Source organism: Patiria miniata, unplaced genomic scaffold (genome assembly GCF_015706575.1).
Source record: "Patiria miniata isolate m_02_andy unplaced genomic scaffold, ASM1570657v1 HiC_scaffold_6, whole genome shotgun sequence".
In the NCBI taxonomy this organism is placed as follows: Eukaryota; Metazoa; Echinodermata; class Asteroidea; order Valvatida; family Asterinidae; genus Patiria; species Patiria miniata.
Genome location: NW_024037073.1, coordinates 1879169 through 1903567, shown reverse-complemented (window position 1 = coordinate 1903567; position 24399 = coordinate 1879169). Strand labels below are relative to the sequence as shown.

At 41.0% G+C, this 24399-nt stretch overlaps 1 protein-coding gene across 1 annotated transcript; it reads right to left on the bottom strand.

The window, feature by feature from the left end:
- Nucleotides 1–7142: 7142 nt before the first annotated feature.
- On the bottom strand, nucleotides 7143–23656 carry LOC119743546 (salivary glue protein Sgs-3-like). The gene is made up of 5 exons (XM_038219968.1): nucleotides 23275–23656; nucleotides 11376–12183; nucleotides 9488–9590; nucleotides 8625–8661; nucleotides 7143–7337 (listed from the first exon to the last, which is right to left on the bottom strand). The coding sequence occupies exons 1-5, from the start codon at nucleotides 23365–23367 to the stop codon at nucleotides 7173–7175; spliced, it is 1206 nt and encodes a 401-aa protein (XP_038075896.1). The 5' UTR covers nucleotides 23368–23656; the 3' UTR covers nucleotides 7143–7172.
- Between the last annotated feature and the right edge of the window lie 743 nt (nucleotides 23657–24399).

Genomic DNA, 24399 nt, shown 5'->3' with positions numbered 1-24399 from the left:
GTTACAATGTCATTGCTATGGAATATAATGACTCCCTTTTATTCCCCAAAATAAATCCAATGTGCAAAAAGGCCGGGGAAAACCCAGCCAGGGTGAATTGAATTGTGTCTGTACACCCACCACACCTACACAATGGACTACCTTTACTTTCGGTAAACAGGATATACACATAGAGAAATACCCATACACGACGTTGTACATGTATTGCACTATACCATGCCTTTGGCTGCTTTACGATTCGAATACAATCGTACCCGTGTGACCTTTCGGTCGATTTATCGTCTTCTGAAGTAAAATGGAACGCATGGATGCAGGTGTGCATCCTCCCACTTTATTTTTTAAAGTTCCCGCTCCTTAAGTTAGGTTTGTGTCAGAGTCCGTTGACCTATTAAATATCTATCTGTGGGACCTTGATTGTTGGTTTTCATGGAGAAGAGATCAAATATATGTCTAGCCAAGTTGAAATGAAATTTCAAGTATAATATTTACTTGATAACAGTTATTGCCTTTGACACAAAATCAGCTGAGATCAAGACACAAGACTTAGTACCTGACTGACTTACTTGCTGACTGACTGACTCCCCCCCCCCCCCGACTGTCACTTGTGACCTAGACTGGTTACCTCAGCCAACGTAGCCTCTTCCCGAAGGAAACCAAATCTCTCGCCCTGGGTATGGACTCCACGCTCCACCCCTGTAGAGGACATCATACAGGCCACCGAACCAACCCTGCGTCATCTCACGTCCACTGCGAACGAGGTCCGTGTGCAGATCCACCATGTCCTCAAGAACCACAAGCCGCCCAAGCAGAACATCTCCAAGGACGAACGCACCGCACTCCTCATCCTCCGCCGTGATCAGTCCATCCACATCCTGACAGCAGACAAGGGAAACGCCACGGTTGTGATGGGACAGGGTCGACTATGACCGTAAGGTAAAGCAGATTCTTGATTCTGGTTCAGACCGCCCCCTCCACAAGAGCCCCACCCCTCTATCGAGAGATGAGTTTTGGGTAAACTCCTTGTTCTCCACCGGTCCGATGCTATCCTCACTTAACTGCATTGTACAGGCAACTCAGGCCCTCAAGCTCCATCTGTCCTAGATTCTGTGATCAACCCAAGATAGATACATAAACTGGACACCCCCCTTAGTCTCAGTATCTAAGATTCTCCAGCCCTTGTGGGCAACACCATGTCAAGAACTCGGACCAGGTCGCCAAATTCATTGAAACCCTCACCCTCCAACCTAGTGACACTTTGGTCAGCTTCGATATTGTGTCCCTTTTCACTGACGTCCCCATATGTGAAGCATGCCATATAGCCAAGGAAAGATTAGCACATGACCCCTCACTGTGCGAGCGCACAACCCTTACCCCGGACCAGATTCACAATCTTCTGCTCACCTGCGTCTCTTCATCCTGCTTCCAGTGGAGAACCAATTCTTCGAACATTCCTCCATGGGATCTCCTTTATCCCCGGTTTAGCGGACTTGTTCATGGGAGAATTTGAACCGACAGCACTCCTCACAGCCGACCTGAAACTGAGTGTGTGGCTCCGGGGTATGTTGATGACATCTTCATCGTGTGCCCGCACATCACTGAAGACCTTCGACTGTTGCTGAAAGCAGTGTGACCACTCCATATTTTTTTTCAAGATCAGCATCCGACATTTTAAAGATTTTCCAAGCCCATGCAAATCATTACACAACCTTGTGTAAACGTAATGTAAGCCTAAAGAAAGACAAATCTGCTTTATTTTTTCTGGTAGGATCACCGATTTTACAGAATTCTTCTAGAAATCTGCTAAAATGTTCATTCTGCTTAATTTTTTTAGCTAGATTCCTGTTCAAGTCCAAAAACTTCTGTCAGATCTAGCCGAAAATCGGCTAAAACGGTCAACGGAGAAAATAAATTTAAAAAAATCACACAACCGTTAAAAGATCCGTCGTATTGGAATATTTTTTTAAATTCTACAAAAATTCAACATGAATTTGAATTTGTGTGCACTGTTGGTAAATTTTTCAAGATTTTCGGTTTTTCAGATTCCCCCCCCCAAAAAAATGATGGGTCTCAATTTTTCAAGATATTTTCCAGCAGTGGCAACACTGGCTGAAACACCTCAACGAGCTTCACAGCAACATCCAGTTCACAATGGATCAGGAACAAAATGGCCACATCTCGTTCCTGGACGTTGAGGTCTCAGACAACCAGGGCCAAGTTCGCGCAGGGACTATAGTTGACCAATGGTTAACTAACGTTTGCCCGAACTCTGTCTAGTCGACGATGGTTGACTACGCTAGTCGACTATTTGGAACCAGCCTACTGGGGTTGGTTGCTTCGCTGGTAACCAATAGCCGCGCGCATTCATAACGCTATCAGAGAGCCAGGATCCAGAAGTTTTGCGATGACATTTTGACCAGCGTTTGACTAGGGACGTTCGCACGTTGCTACCAGTGCGCAGGCGTAAGGTACGTCACAAATCAACCACTATAGTCGACTAATGGTCCTTGCCCGAACTTGGCCCTAATGGCACCCTCAGTCGCTGTGTGTACCGCACCCCCCCCCCCCCCCCCCCAACAAGGACCGCAACCTCCACAGCCGATCCTTTCACCACCCCAAGATCAAGTCGTCCGTCAACCGCACCCTGGTACGGAGAGCATTCAACATCTGCGACCTAGAACATCTGCAACGAGAACTCACTCTGTCAAGATAGCTCTGCAACGCAACGTATACAAGACCAACCGAATCCAGACCCAAGGACCAAGACCAGCTCCTGACCAAAGGGTCTCCTTTACCCAAGGTCAGATGGTACAAATCGTCAGTCATCCTCCCGTATATATAGGCAGTTCATCACACCTCATCCAGCGAATCCTGAACAACAATGATATCAATGTCTTCCATACTGCATCCAACAAGATCCGCGACATTCTTTAGTCCCACAAAGACAGGCAGTGCCCCGAGACCAAACTTGGCGTTTACATACTGCAGGATTCCCTGCGAATGTGGGAAAGTGTATCGGGGAAACTGGGCGTGATCTCAACACAAGACTGAAGGAGCACAAAGCACATGGCCGACGAGGGGACCACAAGAAGTCCTCCATCATCAAGCATTCCCAATGAGCAAAGACCACACCATCAACTGGCAGCAAGTACAACTCATCACCAGCATCCAAAAGTGGCACACCCGGCGAGTCCGGGACGCCATGGAAATCTACAAGCACAACACAGTTCCACAAGACACCGGGTACCACATCAGTTATATATGGCGACCACTCCTTCATCGTAGGTACAATGGGTCTTCTATACCCACGTTCCCCATAGTTACCCCTCATTAGTTTTGGCCTATGGGTCCCCTATACCACACAACTCTCTAAGAGATATATTTCATTCACATGGCGTTACCGCAAACCTCACATTCATTGATCATGTCCACCATGCAAACCCTTAAGTCTTATTTAACTTATAAGCCATTCTGAATCAATTGAATAGTATTCTGTGCACTCTGGGACCGGCTTTACTAGGCTTGCCTTGTCTTGTTTTACCGCAGTATTTTGCTTCCTGCATGTCAAACTGGGGTGCTGTGGTCCAGTGGTTACGGTGTTCGACTCGTGTGCCGTGGTACGAGGGTTCGAATCCTGACGGGGAACATGGTGCTTGTGCGCTTGGGCAAGACACTTTACTACGATTGCCTCTCTCCACCCAGGTGTATGGGTACCTGGTGGAAAGAAATTCCTTCAATGGGTAGGAGCGCCTTAATGGCAGCCGTGCTAAAGCCAGGGTATTGATAATAATAGCGCCAGGAGCGTCACTTTGTGACGGACATGAGCGCTATACAAGACGCCATTATTATTATTATTATTAAACTACAAGACCCACAGTTAGGCTGATGTAATATGCAGTCACTTGATTTTGAACAATTCTCTCAGATGCATAATAGCATCAACTGCCTAGGATCAGGAATGCAGGTTGCAGACGGTATACATTAATATAATGCAGACACTGCATTATTATGAATACTGTATTGAAATTGAGAATCATCATAAAACGCGCCTACCTAATAATCGGTTTAGGCACGTTGACTCGAGATTTCTGATTTCGTAACTTCCTGCACAAATGAAGGGGATTATTGCCTCGCATACCCTATGTCAAAAGATAAATGGGGAAAATACACAAAAGGATATTTATTCAAATCCATGCAGAGAGTTCAACACAGTAAGCGCAGCAGACCATGTCACGTGCCCGCGAGCTATGAACTTTGGCTTGCACTGTACCACACAACCACGAACACAGGGTGCAAATCAGTAATTGCCATAGACCCCAATGATAAACAGTCTGAGGAGCAGACATTCACGTGTGCACAGCCACACTACCAACGTCTGATACAATTGTATCAGAGCATGCCAACTTTATGTTACCCCGCGTGTCAGCCAATCGGAGTCGACTTTAGGAATTGTGACGTCATTTCGATCGAAAATGTGGACTAAGCTGTTGATAGAACCATTTGGCTTCAATGTGTTTGTTTTTTTAGTAATACAACAACAGGGTTACGGAAGACCAGATAGAAGGCGCCCGCTGATTGGTCAGAATTTTGATCAAGACGCAGTCTTGTTTTGCATAATAATCGTCGAATCAAAATCAGGACAAATACCCACAGACATACATCAAACGGCTTGTTTTATCATATATACATTTCACTTTCGATTCGATTGTCCGGGATTAACATATGACATTAATGGGGGAAATTGTAACCCGAAGGGAATCACCTAAGTAGTCCTGAGGTCCGTCGCCAATTTGAAAAAAATAATCCCTCCATTGAAAAATAAAGCAATTTTAGGGCATAATTTTATTTAAATTTCACAGAAATACAGCCACAGTGCCTCCATCCTTCGGTGAACTAATCCTCAACTGCATGGACCACAAAACTCCCTAATATACTTTCTTTGTCCCGCACAGGAAATTTGGGACCTGGCCTGCAACCCTCATAGTCAAGATCATTTTTGCTCGTACCCACCATCCTATTTAAGTAAAGTGATGGCGACATCTTATTTCTTTGAGGTCTCATTGGATGAAGTTTGTTTTCCCGGTGACCCACGAAGTCAGCACTTCCGTGTGCGCATGCTATACGTGTGCAAGGAATGTACATCTACAGGGTGGATAAAAAAAAACCCGAAACCGAGATATTATTGCTAATGGGAACATAAGTAGGGCACATGTGAATCAAAGGGAGATATCTTCCGTTAGGGTTGAATCTCCTCTTAAAATGACACCCTGGTCATGTCTTTACTTTCACGGTTGACTGAGCAGTGATCAATTTTATGAAAGGGTTTATTTAGAGATATGGGCCACTTTTCAATTGTGGTTTTTGTTAATTGTCACAGAGTGAATGGCTATGGTAGCCAATCAAGGCAGGTGGGGGGGGGGGGGAAGAGAGATTTCACCATGAAAAGTGGCGCAAGTCTCTAAATAGCCCCTTTCATAAAATTGGTCACTGCTCAGTCAACCGTGAATGTAAGGACATGATCAGGGTGTCATTTCCCTTTGATTCACATGTGTCGTACTTCTGTTCCAATTAGCAATAATATCTCGGGTTTTTTGTTTGTTTTTTGTTTTTGTTTTTGTTTTTGGGTTTTTTTTATCCGCCCTGCATAGGCCTCGTGGGAAACATCATGGCAAGCCACCCACAATGCTTTGTAAGGCCTTCATTTCCTCCATAAAAAGACATTAGCGGGCACCAGTCTAATATTTTATTATACATGTATTAGGGCGGTGGGGGCGAGCGAAAAAAAATTATATAGCGGCCCTCCTGAGACACATTGTATGTATGCATGAGGTCAGAATATTGACACGTTATTGGATGCCGAAAGGGCAACACTGCTTTTTATTCCTCGTCTGCTCGCTTCAGTGCACAATTTCTATACGTTGGTGTGCTAGATTTTGAACACAAACAGAGCAGCATACGGGAATTTTATGTGCAACTGGATGGAACGCCAACACAGTTCATGCTTTTGTCACATCTCTCCTTGACAACTGCATTACTGGCCTCCCCGACAAAATATGTAAATAAACTTCAACTGATCCAAAAACTCTGCTGCCTGCCTGGTCTCTCTCTCTCCAAGAAATGTAAACGCATCACACCGATCCTCGTAGACCTTCATTGGTTTTAGCCATTGAACAGCAAATCCAATACAAAATTCCCCTGTTTGCCTTACATAGTAACTCCATAATATACTCATTAATAACATGTTTATTCATTTACAATCTCCCTTTACTAGCTTACTTTACTTTACACAATATGTAATAATAATAATCAGTTCTGTCTAAATAACCCTAAATAATATGGAACCATCTGATCACGGCATAGATGATCACGGCAATGTTACATGCCTGTTGTTTTTCTGCCCAAAATGCTTATTGCACATGCGCAGACCTTAGTTAGATGTATTGCTCCACTGATCAGAGGTATAATATTATAGTCATGACTAGTCGACTAGTCGCGACTTTTCATCGCAACTAGTCGCGACTATTGAAATTCAGTTTCACCATAGTCGCCCACGCCATTATAATATTGGATATACGATATAATATGTACACTATGTTACATATTAAGTACTCATTATTATAGTGAATGTTTATAAGTGTAATGGTAAAAATAATTTCATGCATGTGTCTGGTGGAAAGTCCCATTCCACGAGGCGAAGCCGACTGGATTGAACATTGCATTCTGTCACCGAATGAAATTATTCTTTTCATCGCACGACTGTGAAACATTCATTATTTGTTTGATGCAACACCTGAATGAATTGTCGTCATCTGCTTGATCCACGCATCCTCGACCGTCCGTGCAATGGAACTTCTATTTACCGTGAAAAAGAACTTCTTGTCTATTTTTTTCTGTCTTCCCTTTTGAAACAAAAGACATTTGAAAACTGCTAACTTATCCCGATAAACCTTCAAAGTTATATAGACGCCCTAGTAACGCTTTGTTTTAAGCACATTCTTTCTTGAATGACATGAAAACAAAATAAAGCAATGGGCATTGCATTTCAGGAAAATGTTGCTAGGATCAAAACATTGGGCTGTCGGTCTAATTATTTTGTAAAATATAATCGAATACAGTTGAAAATATTGTTAAAATCTACACCGAACCATACATTTTTTTGTGTAATTTAGAATTAGCTATATTGGAATGTTATTATTTCTCCATAATCTGTTTGAATCCCTTTGACCAATTGTCACCAATGGATTATAATAAATTGTTTGTGATATTCCAGAATTGGCAGCACTCCCGTTAAAACTCGGTGACATACCAGAGGGAAAATCACTCGATGGTGTTGTAGAATTCTGAAAAAAAGAAGATGAAATTAAAAGATTTAAGGTCTCGACCCACAGTTTCCTTACTCTAATCTATACGGCCTTTTTCTGCGCCCCGTATAGTTTGTGAGATGCGATTTCTTTATCATCAATTAAAGCTACAGTCCATCATTTGTAATTTGTGCATTTTGTTCGTTTGAAGCAACAAAAGAGTTCAAAATCTAATGAAGGATACTGAGCAACTAACCTGATGAAGTTTCAGCTAAGCTTCAGCTGTACATTCCGAGAAAAACAGCATTCTAAGATCTCAATTTCAAATCAAAAGTTGCTGAATCATGTTTTGAATTGTTTTGAATTGCAACTATACGCAACGTCGCGCACTGATCCGACGAATTATAACAACCGCGCGCGCGTGTGCGTCGTTCGAATACTTGTGCGCGCTTCGCTGAATAACAAAACGAACTACTAATTTAAATTTTCCTACGGTGCTTCTTAAGAATCACCGATGGAAATGCCTTCTTTCGTTGATTACTTCAAAATGACAGCTTCCCAGAAAGAATAATTTCACAGGGAGTTTAGTCCCCTTACTATCTTTCAACCAAGTTAGTTTTTCAACAATAATTACGCCAGTTACTTTTCGGATGGCTGCAAAATGATGGACTCTACCTTTAAAGTACCGTAAAAAATGATTTAATGAACAGTTTATTAGTGTTCTTTGTATATTTATCCGTATTTCAAACAAACCAGCTGCAGCCTTTGATTTTCCAAGCTGCACTTTTATAATCCAGCCCATTTAAGATAAAAAAGTACGAGTACTGTCCACAAAATGTTTTCGCGAGCTAAACATTTTTTTTCACAAACTTATCGGGTAGTGCTCGAGCCAACAACTACCGGGTTGCAGAAGTTTAACTTAGGCGAAGTAAAAGAAAACAAACAGGTTTCTCGTCCCCGCCCGCTTCCTTTTTGGAGGCCGCCTGGATTTTTTTTATTATTTTTTATTTTTGAAAAATGCAGTAAAAAAAACACCGAAAAAGTCCACAAATTCATCGGGAAATAAATTGTAGACCAATACAAGTCTAAATGACACTGTAAATATGTTCAGTTCTCTTGTCCAACTTATCTTTCATTTTAAAAGTGTCTTTGAACAGTGGAAACACCAACGGTTGCAGGAAATTTTTAAATGGCGGCCATCTTGAAACAAATAAAAAATAAAAAGCCCCGCTTCCTCCTTTTTTCAAAAACCCAAACGAGAAACATGCTTTTTTTAAAAATTTATTTGGCCTTATAGTAATAGCTATTAAATAATTATGTAAATACCTGATTGAGTGGGCTGTTTCCAGGCAAAGCATTCGGTCTGTAAGAAAATTAGCACAAAACATTGATTAACGCAAGTCACAGGGCACAGTTTCAATTTTAAACTAATCGGAAGTGGTTAATGGTACCGTGACGTGAAACAGTGCACTCATAAACTGCATGGATTGTAGTTTACCTAAAAACACAAGGACCTCTTTAAAAATCGTCATTTAGAATCTTTCAAGAAAAACCACACTGAAACAAATGTACTTGATCGATAATTAAACAAATTAAAAATCGATGAAAGAATAAAGATTGTCATCATTACTGTCATAAGGGATCCAAATGCCTTGTAAGACAATTAATTAATTCTTAGATACTTGTATTCAACACGAATTGTATAAGGACAATTTCCAATGTGCACGATGCAACTTGTCGTTTTCTGTCTGTGTTTGGTGTCAGTGCCAAACTATCTATTACTTTAAACAAACAAAAACAACGGCCCGCAATTTTAATTCAACAAAAGAGCAAATTTTTTGGGACAAACAAAACGCCGTTTCGATAAACTTGAAACTGAATTTAAGTAGTCCAGAATTGCGTTACTCATGGTGTCATTGTTGGTACTCTCTTATTTCCAAACTCTGAAAATTCACCATCGGATTGAAACTATAGCGAGAAGACATTTGGAGTCAAATTCATAAAGTAGCTCGATTTTTCACTGAGTTTTCACTGGGACAGTTCCAAGCTATTTCAGTTTATAAAATTAGAGTGATTTTCACTTGGAAATAAAATGTAGTGATAATGAGTATGCAAGAGAGTGACACAACGGCTTCTAAGCAAATGATCTAAATTAATCGAAACTAAATTTAGGTGTGTTAGAATCCCACCTTAGATTGAGGAGTAATATGCCCATCACGATGAAAGCGGCAAGTAATGAAATGGGAATTACCACACCCATTGTGGCAGTTGCATTCCCCGCGTTGCCCAGATCTGTAGGATTGAAAATAATGTAAACTTATTTGCAGTTGTATGTTTTAGTATGTGTGATGACGTGACAATGTACGCGACATGATAATTTGGGGCTGTTTCATCATGGAGCTATATAGCTCCATGGTTTCATGCAGCCTGTAAGCACACACACACATTTACGTTACATAGTGTGGATATTACTTTGTCTTAGTGTAATTAACAAATACCAGAGGGAAAAAAAAACACTTTCATTTTACTCGCGCTATGAACACTTGTTCAATCCAAATTTGTTATCATGATTTTCTTGAGTGTTCCTCTTCATTTTGCGACGATAAACCTAACCCCGAAATTGCCTTTAAACCTGTTTTCCAGATAAGGCAAAAAAAAAAAACCTCCAGTTTCTGGTATGCGCGCGCGTCGCCGTAGCCATGCGCGTCGGCAAAATGAAAAAGTTTTTTTTTAATAAAAGATGATGTCTCAAAACCGCCAAACTCACTGGTTTGACTGGAATCCTGCTGCTGCACAATTTTAACGTGTTTTTAGATGGGGTTATGATCGAGAATAAGTTTTATGTGGCCTCTCCGGACTCCCATACATTTGCACTAAGTTTAGTCGGGCACCATTTGCAGTCATCAACCGACATTTGAAGAAAAAAAGACAGGTAAAAAAATAAATAAAAACGCGTCACCGCACCACTTTTTGGGCAAGCTCCATACCAGAAACCGGAGACTTTTTTTTTTGGCCTAAGAGTAACCTTGTGTGGACGTGGGCAAGTCCACACAACGTCGCTGCTACCTGGTTTATGTGGACCTCTTTTATTTAGAGGTCCTCACAGTGAATGAAATGCTTGTACATTAAACTTACGAGCAAAGGAAAAGAAACGAAAATACAACGGAATAGTAAAGCCGGACCCAGAGCGCACTTAACTCTGACTCTATTCAAATCATTCAGAAATGACCGTTACAAAAAAAATCGTACAGAGTACAAAATGGACCAGGTTGAGTCCATTCATTGGCATTATGAGGTTATCCTATACGATTGCACTGCCCTGCTCACAAGTGATAGTCAGTCAGGATGTCCCTCAGCAAAAAAATAGTTGTTGTTTTTTACTGGTTTTAAACTAATTTGATCTGAGTACGTGGATATATTGTACAATCTGTCTCTCTTTTTTTGCAGATCAAGCGGGCACTCGTTTTTGATGGTCCTAGAGGGCCACTCTTTTTTGTCCTCGCCGATCTTTGCAATATCTCACTGACTTACTGACTTATTACTGTCACTTGTGACTTAGACTGGTTGTAGACTGGTGAAGACAGCTGGGCAGTGCTATCGAATAGGATTACCTGGCAACGCCAATGAATTGGCTAAATCTGTCCCAGTGTGTAGACCAGATGCATGGAAAGACTTCCCGGAAATAGCCCTTCTGTCTGAATCAATTGAATATAATTTTTGCGCGCTCTGGTGCCGCGTTTACTAGGCTCGCCTTGTCTTGTTAACATTGGGAAAGTCACAAACATGGGCGTCGCGAGGGGGGGGGGCGAGGGGGCTTTCCCCCATGGAAAACAAACAGACAAACAAACAAACAAACAAAAGAAGAAGAAAAAAGGAAAAAGAGGTGCGAAGCCACATTGCTATTAATTTGATGGGGGGGGGGGGTAGAGCAAATGCTCCCCTGCTAATGCTCGGAAAAATGATAAATTGAGAATATAATGAAAAAGTTAAGGAATTTTGGGGGAAAATTTGCTTTGGCCCCCCCCCCGGAAAAAAATCCTGGCGACGCCCATGGTCACAAATAAGCACATGGCCTACCTGTTGTTGAGGCTTCAGTTGTGGGTGTAGGTGGCCTATTTATGTTAAGGGTTACGTCAGGTATTTGGCTTGTTGTGGGTTCAATTGTTGGCTGCTGTTCAGTCGCAGTCGTGGGTTTGGTTGTAGGTTCAGCTGTTGTAGTTTTCTGAGCTGTTGTGGTCGACATTTCTGTAGTTGTCGGTTCCGATGTTGTTGCAGGCCTCATTGTAGTCGCCTTAATTGTTGAAGTGGTTTGTGCTCTGGTGGGCTGTTGTGTTATGGGTTTGCCAGTTGTGGTGTACTTGGTTGTTCCATCTGCAGTTGTGGTAAGCTGTACTGTTGAAATGGGCGCTGATGTTGCGACGTTCACAGCTGATGTTGTGGATGGCTGCGCTGTTATGGTAGGGTTTTCTGTTGTGGGCGGGGCGGTTGTAGTGGACTGGATGGTAGTGGGAGGGACTGTGGTGGGCGAAGTAGTAGTTGTGGGAGGGTCTGTTGTGGTTAGCGGTGCTGTAGTTGTGGGAGGGTCTGTTGTGGTTAGCGGTGCTGTAGTTGTGGGAGGGGCTGTAGTTGTGGGCGGGGCTGTAGTTATGGGAGGGACCGTTGTGGTAATCTGGGTTGTGGGCGGGGACGTTGTGATGGGCATGGTTGTTATGGTTGGCTCACACAAATCTCTGAATAATACTACTTTCGAGACCGTCGGTGTAAATGTTGGTGGATCGGTGATATTACAAACGTCCGAGCTGCTACTAAGCGTATCATTATCACATGAAACTATGCCACAGGAGCCATCTTGAGTGAACCCAGACACGACATCATCACACCTAATCTGCATTAAAATCAAGTAAAAAGCAATTTTCAAGAACGTTGTTTAGCATTACTATAGCTATAGAATAATATTTGCAGCTAAGTTGTTACCACACGGGTCGTTCTATATCAAATATAGTATCCAAAGTATGACTTTTTCTTATACATGTCCTTGTTATACCCTGGCAATTTGCACTATAAGAATGACACTAAATGTCACTAAGTTTGCTATTCATAATCACTCTTGGAGCCTTGGACTACTGCATTAAGGAGTGCATCAGAATGATTAAGTCCTAAATGTCAGCTGCAACAGGGACAAGAAAAAAAGTGGGTGGACCCAGAATTTATAAAATGACCTATATTTGCATTTTTTTTCTTCAAACAGGCTTGGGGGAAAATGTATTGTCATTTTGCACACAAATGAATCCGCTCGAAGTATTGTCCGACAGTCAATAAATCGAATTTTGTGAAGAAATAATTCAATAACTAAAGGTTGAAAATTGCACATTTCTCGTCGCATCTGTGATGTTTTGTTGAACCGCCGATGGAGGGCAGTAGTTGCAACCTCGAATCAGTGCTTCGTAGCCGATTTAGGAAATCGCGTTGTTTTACCTGGGAACAAGAAGGGCAAGGAGGGAACATGGCGGCACCCATGAACACGACGTGCGTTAGCCAAGTTTGTGAAGAAACCGGTGTAATTTAACCTAAATAGAGACGAGCCTTCGAAGAGTTGGTTTGATAGGAAAGAGAGATTGCCCAGGAAAACAAGGCCGAGTATGGCTCAGGCCTAGACCTAGCCTTTAGTCAAGTCCCACGCGCTTACCCGGACACGTGACGCACTCCGGGTGCTGACACGTAAAAAGACTAGCACGAGCGGCAAAGCCGCGAGGGCCTTCATCTCGTGGAGAACGCTTATGTTTTTCTTTACATTTTGTCAACCGATTTGGTAGACATGCATAATGCATTACCCGTTGTGAATTGATCAATGAAAATGCAGACTTACTAACGTAAATCAGCCGTCGTCGGGCGCCAGACAGCAAGTGCGCCATGGTGCGCGTGCTGTTGCTGGTAACCGCAAACCACCGTTAGATGATTGGTTTATAGGCCTATTACTTGATGTAAATTACGTGAATAAATGAATAAGTGATTAGTTCCACGAGATAGTAAAGGCCCTCGCGGCTCCGCCGCTCGTGCTAGTCTTTTTACGTGCCAGCATTCGGGATGCGTTACGTGTCCGGATGGTCCGGGTATAGGCACGTGGGACTTGACTAAAGGCTAGCCTAGACCCGTCATGCACGTGAATATGGGCGGTAAAAACCACCATGTTTACGTACGGGTCTACACTTCACTACAGTACCGGACCACATGGCCAGGTATAGGTTGTCATGTCCTCTATTATTAGAGATCATAAATGCGTCGTTCTTACTTTGGCTAAGAAAAATATTGACTTTGCTATTTGAAGGATGCGTAGGCGAGTATTTTTGGCATTGTGTAGTTTAACTTTAGGACACCTCTAATATAGGTTTTCTCGGTCAATTTCGGCAAATGAGCAGCCAATTTAACCACTACGCTATTCTATTTCGCGCGAAATCAAATGCTACTGAAAAGGGTCATTCGATTTCGTTTTATGACCAGTCAAATGTACTGTTGCGTCATTCGATTTAACAAAATAATCATGCAATTTAACAATTCAACAAAGCAGCATTCAAATTCGCAGGAGCTTTTTGAGGCGTGTGTTTAGTCATTCAAATTCATTTTTGGGCAGTCATATTTTCTGGAATTTGTGCAATCTAAAAAACGCTTTGTTAAATTTTTGTTTCCTTAAGAATGTTGAAGGCATAAATACGGTTCACTTTTTGGCACTTGAGTCACTTTGCCGATGTACTTCGAAGACGACCTTTTGCTACAGTTTTACACGCATATTTCTAGAAATGGCAGCTCGTGGTCGCTACGCTAGAGTGGCCCAGGTAGATCGAGAAAGGTTGATTGAGGCCTTCGAGGGAAACCAGCAAGACTACCTTGAGCTTGCGGTCAATTTGAACATCAACAAGTCCACAGCCAGATCAATTGTTGCAACATATTTGAGGACTGGAAGGCGAGAGACGCTGGCAAGAGGAGGAGCAACCCACAGCAAGATGGATGATGACATGCGAAAGTAGTGTGTAGGGTCTTTAGCGGACAAGACAAAAGAATTTTATGCATAAGGTAAACAGACAATGGACTCATTTGCATATCAATGAAACTAATTACCATATGGATGGATGATGTTAGCATAATAAAAGAGCGCATGGGCGTGTGTAAGGTTTACCGGACAAAGGATGGGTCTAAAAAATGTATTGGACAAAGGGGGCAGCCCACCCGGCTAGATGGAATAGCGGACAGAGGAAAGACCTGAACCGGAATAGTGGACAAAGGGAGACTTGAGCCGGATTATGAATGTCAAACGTTTGAAATGACCAAGACTATCATTTGTATTCATTCAAAGCAGTGTGCAAACAGTGAATAATTAAAAACAAAATGCAGGCCACACCAACAGAGCGCCAATTAAGCCGACTAGCTGGAAATCTTGTGAAAAAATGTTTTTACTCTGGTAAGAATGGAGAGTGCGAGCGACCTTGGGAGAAGTTAATGATGAATCTCGGTCTATCAAGAGCCGCTATGTATAGACATTTAGAGGAAAACAAATTTTGTGAATGGGGGCAATGTTTTAACGCGCTTATAGAGTTACTCATTTACTCATTTCGTTACTCATTTACTCATTTGATTAAATGATGAGTAATGATGAGTAACGAAATGAGTAAATGAGTAACGGAATGAGTAAATGGGTAACGAAATGAGTAAATGAGTAACGAAATTAGTAAATGAGTAACGAAATGAGTAAATGAGTAACGAAATGAGTAACGAAATGAGTAACCAAATGAGTAGCAAATGAGTAAATGAGTAACGAAATGAGTAAATGGGTAACGAAATGAGTAAATGAGTAACGAAATGAGTAAATGACTAACGAAATGAGTAAATGAGTAACGAAATGAGTAAATGAGTAACGAAATGAGTAAATGAGTAACGAAATGAGTAAATGAGTAACAAAATGAGTAACCAAATGAGTAACCAAATAAGTAGCAAATGAGTGAATGAGTAACGAACTGAGTAAATGTGTAACGAAATGAGTAGCAAATGAGTGAATGAGTAACCAAATAAGTAGCAAATGAGTGAATGAGTAGCAAATGAGTAACCAAATAAGTGACGAAATGAGTAACCAAATGAGTAGCAAATGAGTGAATGAGTAACGAAATGAGTAAATGAGTAACGAACTGAGTAAATGAGTAACGAAATGAGTAAATGAGTAACGAAATGAGTAACCAAATAAGTAGATATATATTAAATGATTTCATCCGTTCCTTACCATTCGGAGATTAACCTTCAAAGCTTCAACATGAATACTATTTCTGCAGTCAAACCCTATGCTTGTCACCAGTGTGACAAACGCTTTGGACGGAGATATAACCTCTTGAGACATACCGAAAATGCACATGCTGAAGATGAATCCGACATAGACGAAGTTGAGGTGGATAATTCTGAACCTGAATTTAAAAGCAGTAGATTTGAAGATCCGGAAATGGAAAACTATGAAACTGAATCTACGTATGATGAAGACGAAGATCTTGAGGAAAATGATTCCGAATCCGTCACGGAGGTGGAAGATGACGAATCATCTGATGAAGATGAGTCTAGTTCTGATTTGGAAGACAATACAGCCTATTTAGACTGGTTGGGAGAGGCAAAAGAAGCGATTGATGAGATGTGGAGTGAAAAACATGAAAAGTACATCAACGAGGGCATGAGTGAAGATCAGGCCACGGAAAAGGCCAACAGGAAGACCTTGTGGGCAGTCAAGCGAATCTTTTTCAACAAATACAAAGATTTTTTGTCAAGTTACATACATCTGAAAGATAATGATACTCATCAAGAAATTGTGGACGAGATCGAAGACAGAGTCAATCATTCCGGTATTCTACTGCCCACAGCTGTCAGCCGGGTCAAATCTAAACACCAGGCCAAATTTGACGGCCTGTTCCTTCAATTAGATGAAGATGACGTTAACGAGGAAGACAGTGACGATTAAAGACTAGTCAACGTTACATTAAGATCACTGATGATTTAATTGCAAAGAATACATTTAAAGACAAATTAAAAAAACACACGAGTGTTTCATTGAGAAATGACGTCAATAAAGCAATGATGTTATCATGTATACACTTACTGCAGTTGTATTTTTCTTTGTTGGTGTTGTCTTACAGTTAAACAATCGGGAAAGCCCTACTGTCAAGCAGTCATATAATTAGTGTTTGGACACGCCCTGTCAATAATCCCCGAAATGTTTACGGTCTTTAATGCTTCATGTATGGCTTTATCACGCACCGTGTCCAACTTTGGGACTTTGTTGGGGTAAAAAAGTTAGTTGCCTTATGACACTCTAAATCTTCAATATAAAATAGAAGTACATACTATTGCTTTAACACAAAAAGACCTAGTTATATATATATTTATATCCTTGATTTTGTAAACAAGTCCGGCACGGTGGTAGGGTTCGGTGCATTCCTGTACAGACAACAGTAAAGGGGTATTAAGGCTTGAAATCATGTTTAGTCAGTCAACTTCATTGACTTCTTTCACGTACAGATTTTTGAAGCTCCCGCACATGCCGTGCGCTGCCAATTAAGTCCCATTGTCCAATAAAGGGAGTCAGCGTTCACTACTGTTGCGTAACTCCTAGCAATCGATATTTAGAACGCTCAATAATCCATCCCCCACTGTACATGCAGGTAGGTTCAGTCGGTGAAAGATAATCGATATAATGAACACGTCTTGAAAGAATTACGTCTTTATGGATTAGGGAAACAGCGCTATCTGATCGGACGGTGTAAATATACAATGTGTACATGTAGGATGCAGTCAGTCCCTTAACCCTTTCCTTACCATGGGCGACTTTTGTCGACAAGAAGTAGCCCCCTGCTGGTTCCCATGGGCGACTTTAGTCGACCAGGAAACCACACACAAAACACCCTCAACACAGATATATTCACTACTTTTCAGAAAGGCGGCATGTTGATATGTTTGGCCGCCCATACATTAACTATATACCAGCAGAAAGAGTGTTTTCGGATCTTTCTATTGGTGTGGTTTATTCATAGTGTTACCATACAAAAAAAAAAATGAGAAGAGTGCTTCAGAAGTATCCACCCACAATTTTGAGGTATGGAGTGCCATTTGGTCATGTGGTGAAATAGCTTGCAGTTTGATAATTGGGACCAGATGAACAAAAAGTCATAACTTTCTTGTATTTGCACGTATGGACTTCATTTTTACATCACATAAAAGGTTCAAGGAACAAACTTTACACACAACATTTATGATTTTAATCACCTCTTGGCAATGAAAATCTGGGTTGAAAAAAGTGAGTTTTTGACTCGTGCTCATTTTGTTCACGCTCTAGTGATTTCCGCATGACTGAGCAAACAATTTGGTCCTGGGGAGAGCCTAGTCAATAAAAAATGTGGGCATACAGCTACGTGTACATACTGTACACACCGTACCGAGTGAGCCGACGCTGAAAGTTTGTATTTTCTACGACCACCGCACACAGATATACGTACACAGATGGTTCTGGTGGTAATGTGGAAGAATACAGTCGACTCTCGTTATAACAAGGTCGATGGGACAAGCCAAATTACCTCTTTATAACAGGAAGTTGTTATGAAAGGACAGCGAAACAAAGAAACAAAAAAAGAGGACCTCAGAATATGCTCTTTATAAGTAGAACCTCTTTATAAAAGTGCTCTTTATAATATAATGAGAGTCGACTGTATTGTGCAATTGTTATTGCACCTGGATAACACACACGATATGACAAGGCAAATATCGGTGCAGAAGCACGGAGTTATTTATTTGCTCCATGATCGGTGCGGTCATCGAGGGGTGATCGACCATCGGTCTCCGTATAGAACGCATGGATTCATTAGCTCTCTGATCTATTATTAACACAATTCCTCCATGGTTAAAACAATCATCGGACTATACCGTGCAAGTACGCTGTTCACTGGTGAGTGTTTGTTTACTACAAATACATAAATTATTTTTTTCAAACTTTTTTAAAACTCGACTAGAAGAAACTCTCGTATGTCTGTACACGTACACGAACTTGTCCGTGTGGATTGCACAATGGACTACCGGGATTAGTCATTCGCAACAAATCTTAAGGGTTGTTCCATTCTAGACGATGTTCGCCGTACTCGATAATAATTTACTAAAAGATAAATTCTTCAATAAGACAATCATAATTGTTTCTTTCTTTCTTTCTTTCTTTTTTGGAAGGGGGGAAGGGTAATGGTTTACTGCAGCAAAAAATTGTAAGCGTTATGATCAATACCGCAAAATCGACAGGCATTCAATAATCGTTCAATCGTGGCATTTTTATATTCGCGTCGTTTCCACTCTATAAGCGCGTTAAAACATTGCCCCCATTCACAAAATTTGTTTTCCTCTTAATGTCTATACATAGCGGCTCTTGATAGACCGAGATTCATCATTAACTTCTCCCAAGGTCGCTCGCACTCTCCATTCTTACCAGAGTAAAAACATTTTTTCACAAGATTTCCAGCTAGTCGGCTTAATTGGCGCTCTGTTGGTGTGGCCTGCATTTTGTTTTTATTATTCACTGTTTGCACACTGCTTTGAATGAATACAAATGATAGTCTTGGTCATTTCAAACGTTTGACATTCATAATCCGGCTCAAGTCTCCCTTTGTCCACTATTCCGGTTCAGGTCTTTCCTCTGTCCGCTATTCCATCTAGCCGGGTGGGCTGCCCCCTTTGTCCAATACATTTTTTAGACCCATCCTTTGTCCGGTAAACCTTACACACGCCCATGCGCTCTTTTATTATGCTAACATCATCCATCCATATGGTAATTAGTTTCATTGATATGCAAATGAGTCCATTGTCTGTTTACCTTATGCATAAAATTCTTTTGTCTTGTCCGCTAAAGACCCTACACACTACTTGCGAAACCATCTGCAAGGCATCCTTGACGCTAATCCCGTCTTGACACTTCAACAAATGAAGGCTAGTTTGAGTGAGCATCTGCCAGAGAAGCCCCAGGTTTCTACTGCCACCATAGCCAGGGCCTTGGATGGGATGATGATTACACTGAAACTAGTGGAGGACGTCCCTGATGCAAGAAATTCCCCTGAAGTTCTTGATCAACGCGTCCAGTATGGTGAGTGGTTCCTGCAGCATGGTGTTCTGGCGCATCTATAGTCTTCATTGACGAGACAGGTTATAACGTCTGGACTCGACGCTCCCAGGGTAGAGCTCCACGAGGGATCGCTGCAAGACGAGTCGTCGACAGACAACGAGGGAGAAATTGCAATGTCACCTTCGCTGTTTCTAGTGAAGTAGGCTTGGTGCACCACCGAATCGCATTCGAAACTGTGACGCGAGAGAGATTCGAGGAGTTTCTTGCGGACACAATTCAAGAGTGTGATGCAGTTTTCCCGGACGACGAACCCATTTACCTCATATACGACAATGCGAGGCCTCACGTGCGAGCCCAACTCCCTGAAGGTACCAACCCAATGATCCAGCTGAAGCGCCTCCCTACCTACTCCCCATTCCTGAACAGCACGGAGATGGCACACTCTGCATTCAAGGCTGCAGTTAAACGCATCCTTGAAGAATGAAGAAGAAAACAAAGAAGAAGAAAAAACCTCATTGGCCCCATGTAAAGTCTACTGGAAGCATAAATAAAGAAAACAAGGTTTGCCTGAATTAAAGTGAAGATACGAAACAGTTGCCTAGTACAGTTTATCTGTTTATTCATATTTCTTTAGTCGTACTTATTTGAATTCTCTTTAAGCGAAATTGATTGCCTCTTTACGAAATTGAAAAAAATTAAATCAGTAAAATCTCCAGTCGAACCAGCTTTGCTAAATTGAATGATGATTGTGTGTCACGAAAAAGAATGACGATATGCTAAATTGAACACAGTGCTAAAGGAATTTGAATGCCTCAAAACGAAATTGAATGGCCGAATTCTGAATTTGAAACGCAGTAACAACTGGAGAGGCAAAATAGCTTCAATTCGAACGCACGAAAATTAAATTGGCTGCTCATTTGCCGAATTTGACCGAGAAAACCTATAATATAATGTTTTACAAATACAGGTGTCAATCATAATTCAAACCATGCTCTCTTTCCACAAAATTAAGGTATCTACCTGTATGAGTCCAAACCCAAAAGGTGATTGATCCTGCATAGGCCTTAAGTCTCTAAACATAACTTTTTTTATATGGAAACTGGGTCAAAAACTGAATGATTTCCACTTTTTTTTAAATTTCTTTTGCTCAAAATTTTGATAGCAAGAAATTAATTAGGTAGAATGATGGCTGATTTCTTTGTGCGTTCATCACAGTTTCTGTGAATTAATTGTTCATTTTGCAAGACGGCACTGCCTACCAAAAAAATAGACATTAAACTAAAATGAAATATGAAATTATGATGCGTGCAAAATTAGATGTAGACGGCAACGTGAGTTACTGTTCAAATTGCATTAACCCTAACCACCTGGGGTGATTTACTATGACCTTGCAAATCCCAACACCATTTGTTAATATATGCACATATACAGTTGGTATTTGAGATACGCCTTATCCAACATAAAGCACAATCAGTTTACAAGTGCAGTACTCATCCTAACAGACTCCAACAAACCCTTATGTTGGAGTTTGGCTGGTTGAGGATCTTAAATCTGCCCCTCAAAATTTCCGCTGTTGTGCCGGTACTCCCTCTAAACATGCAAACGGATACGCATGTGTGCCTTTGTCAAGACTATCAATTAATGTTTTAAACCTAGCGAATGAGTAGCTCCAAGGGAAAACGCTGGCCTCCATTTCCACTGACCCGAGTACAAGTCCTACACTCAACAAAATATTTTTTGTCTTCGTTTTCCAAAAAGTACATGGTTTTGTCCTAAATCCAGTCCTCCAATTAACTACAGAATAGTTCAACTTTCTCTTTTTCATCTCAACAGATTCTGCAATGTGTCTCTCAGTCCAGTTGGCCATGGTTGGCAGTTGGAAGGAGAAAATTATTTATTCCAGTGGATGATCATTGCACGTGGCTCCTCCTAATGTCCTCCAGAATATTCGCTGCAAGTATAAAAAGGGAACTGCACCTCAATCCTGTCTGGCTAGGGAATTGCCTTGCCTTGAACTGATTGCCTGAACAACACTTCTCAGACACTGAATGCCTGTCCAGCGTTTGGTGATGAAAGTGACATTGATCTTTATAGACTCAGTGACTTATGCCCCTCTCTAAAAGCTTGTATCAAAAGTATACATGTACAAGAATTTGTCATGATTGATCAGCCATATTTTTCAATTAGTTGACTCACACCACCTGTAACTATATCATATAACACGTACGATCTTTTTATCAGCATGGTCAAGATGATAGAAATGTGAACTGTAATAATGACTTTCATGAAGGATATTGCTTCGATTTGTATTTGATGGCCAAGTTCCAGTTTTAAAGAGTATATTTCAGGCAAATGGCAATCTAATCATCTTCAAACAGTTTGTCCAGCTCCAAAATTGTAATGTAAGACCAAATAATTATTGATAAAGCATTGCATATCTGTATAATCAATTACCATAATTATGAAAACTTTGGGCTCATTTTGGGTTAACGACATAATTCAGAAATCTGCAATAGTCTTCAACTTCACATTTGTGGAATTGATAGGAGATTCAGTGATGCCTTGAAAAACCAATTTGTCCGCATACATGTATAAACAAGGCATAATATGGCCAAAGCGTTAAGTTTTGCATAATTTGATATTTTAAATACAATGAAACCCTTACAATTTTGAAACTGTGGCATCAAAATACTTCACGTAATAGGTTAAGGACGTAATTCGGTCATCTACAAAGAGCTCTTTGCATTTGCGAATAATAATGCCATGAAAAAAATGTTGTATTATCACATACATTTGTAATTATTTCCCATAATTATACAATATTTGGAATTCAAGTTTTAGACAGTTTGTTTAATTTGGATAAACGACATAATTCAGTAATCTTTCAGCATTACATGGACAATTTCAGTGATATTCTGGAAAATACTTAGCATGCAACACTGAATATGATAAAGCGTTATTTGCTGCATAGTTTCCTACTTAATGAAAAAAAAACCACAATAACAAACTTTAACTATGATTTTTTTGTCATTAAAGACTGTTTAATGACATGTAATTCAGTCATTTACATTTATGAATAATGTCTGTTGTGCCTCATGGATATAAATCAGTTATGCCTAAAAACCAGGTGGTAGACGTAGTAAAACATTGCACATAAGTATACAGTCTAAGCATTGTTTTTGCAGTATGGAATCTCTTTGGCTATGAGCCTACAATCGTTTACAGTTATTTATCATTACTTATTCCAAGTGGGTGACAATCTGCACTGAAATCGGAGGGGCCATTCCTGAGATCCTTAAGGGGATGCATTCGGTTGTCAGAGGCCCCCAAAATGGATGTTTTGGGGTTAACACTTCGGACAAAAATTGTGCTTAAACGTGCCACCTGAGAGCTTGGCAACAGAAAGAATTGAATTCAGCACCCTCGAATTGACATATAACAAGCATTTTTTTTGTTGCCACCAGAAATTTTAAACGGACTTCATTTTCTAGGCGAGATCGGGTTTCTGGCCCACGGTCTGTCGGGAGAGACCGGGACGTCGAGTTTTTACCTCTGGTTCTTTTCAGAACCATTCTCTAAAGCCCGGTTCACGAAAGCGAAAGCGAATGCGAATTTGTGACGTCGTGGCAAGTATTCGCGCTGCGAATTCGTAAAAGTTGAACATATTTTAACTCGGGCGAATTTTACAGCGAATGTTTCATGACGTCAAATTCGCTTCGCATTCGCGTGAAGTATAAACCGGGCTTTAGTTGAGATTTATTCGCGCATGGTGTTTCCGCAAACCTTTCATTATTTAGTATTTCCACCATGCAAAGCCTCAAATCTTACTTGTTTCATTGTTATTCACTTTACACTTACCCGATGACATAATGCAGCCAGCCACACGATAAGCCATAGACTATACACCACTGTCATGTCAAACTTATGTCGACGCATTCTTCCAGTTGTCATAATTACTCCCAATGGTGGAGAGAAAACAAAACTTGTCAATGACTCCAGTGCAGTTGTTTTCGAAACGTAAATCCTTCCAACACAGACACCGTGGAATTTGTGACGAACAGAAACATCTGTCGGTAGGGCCTAATGGTGTTTAGCTGTTATTTGCGGAAAACAAGAATTTTCAACTGAACACTTGTAGGCCTAATACTCTGTACGAAGTTGATGTTATTTTTGTACTTCCTCGACTTTGGATCAAACAGGTCAACGGGCACACCTCGAAAGCTAGGGTAAAAACCCGCTTGTATTTGGGCCCGACAAAAATACAAATGGCTTTGAAGTATTTGAGTAGAAATCACAAAAGGAAATTTGGGTTCATTGAACAAGGTTGGCAACGATAAATGCTTCATAAATACCATTGCTGTATTGATTCTGACATACACCTGTGTTCGCGCACATAGTATGCCTGATTGTGTTTATACAATGGACAGACATTTTCTGTATTGAGATTTACGCCCGTTTTCATGGGCCAGATTTTACGAACCGTTTGCATACGTAGGGAGGGGGCAATCTTTGTGGGGGAAAAATGTCTGGCGAAATAATGTGTTAAGTTGGCTGATTCCTGAGGGGCCAACATGTCTTCTTTGCACGTACCCGACTAACTCATTGACCGACTGTTACTTGCGACTGATCTAGGAGCATCTTTTCGTACAGTGCTGCATCTATATCCTAGCCCTATAGGCTGACGCTTGTTTCATGACTGCAGATCCCCATGCGAACGGCGAAAGCAGATTTTTCGTTTTTGTCACGTTACCACTACATCTTATTCTATTTTTTTCTTTCTGAATCAATTTAATAGAATTTGTGTACTCTGGGACTAGTTCGCCTCTGGCTTTGCTTTAAAAAAAAATGTCTGAACGCCTGCCTCATATATGGCCCAATTTCACTGCGCTGCTAAGCATAAAAATGTGCTTAGCACAAAAAAAGTCTGGCTTATAAAAACAGGTCACCAGCCAAAAATCAACGTGATGTACATTGCTCGTGATT

What these genes read in the sequence shown, in the direction of transcription:
- LOC119743546 (XM_038219968.1), bottom strand. Translation starts at nt 23,367, where the DNA reads ATGACAACTGGAAGAATGCGTCGACATAAGTTTGACATGACAGTGGTG. An exon ending in TGGCTGCATTATGTCATCGG is followed by an intron (nt 12,184 to 23,274) that starts GTAAGTGTAAAG and finishes ATTTTAATGCAG; the next exon opens with ATTAGGTGTGATGATGTCGT. An exon ending in GAAACAGCCCACTCAATCAG is followed by an intron (nt 7,338 to 8,624) that starts GTATTTACATAA and finishes TCTTTTTTTCAG; the next exon opens with AATTCTACAACACCATCGAG.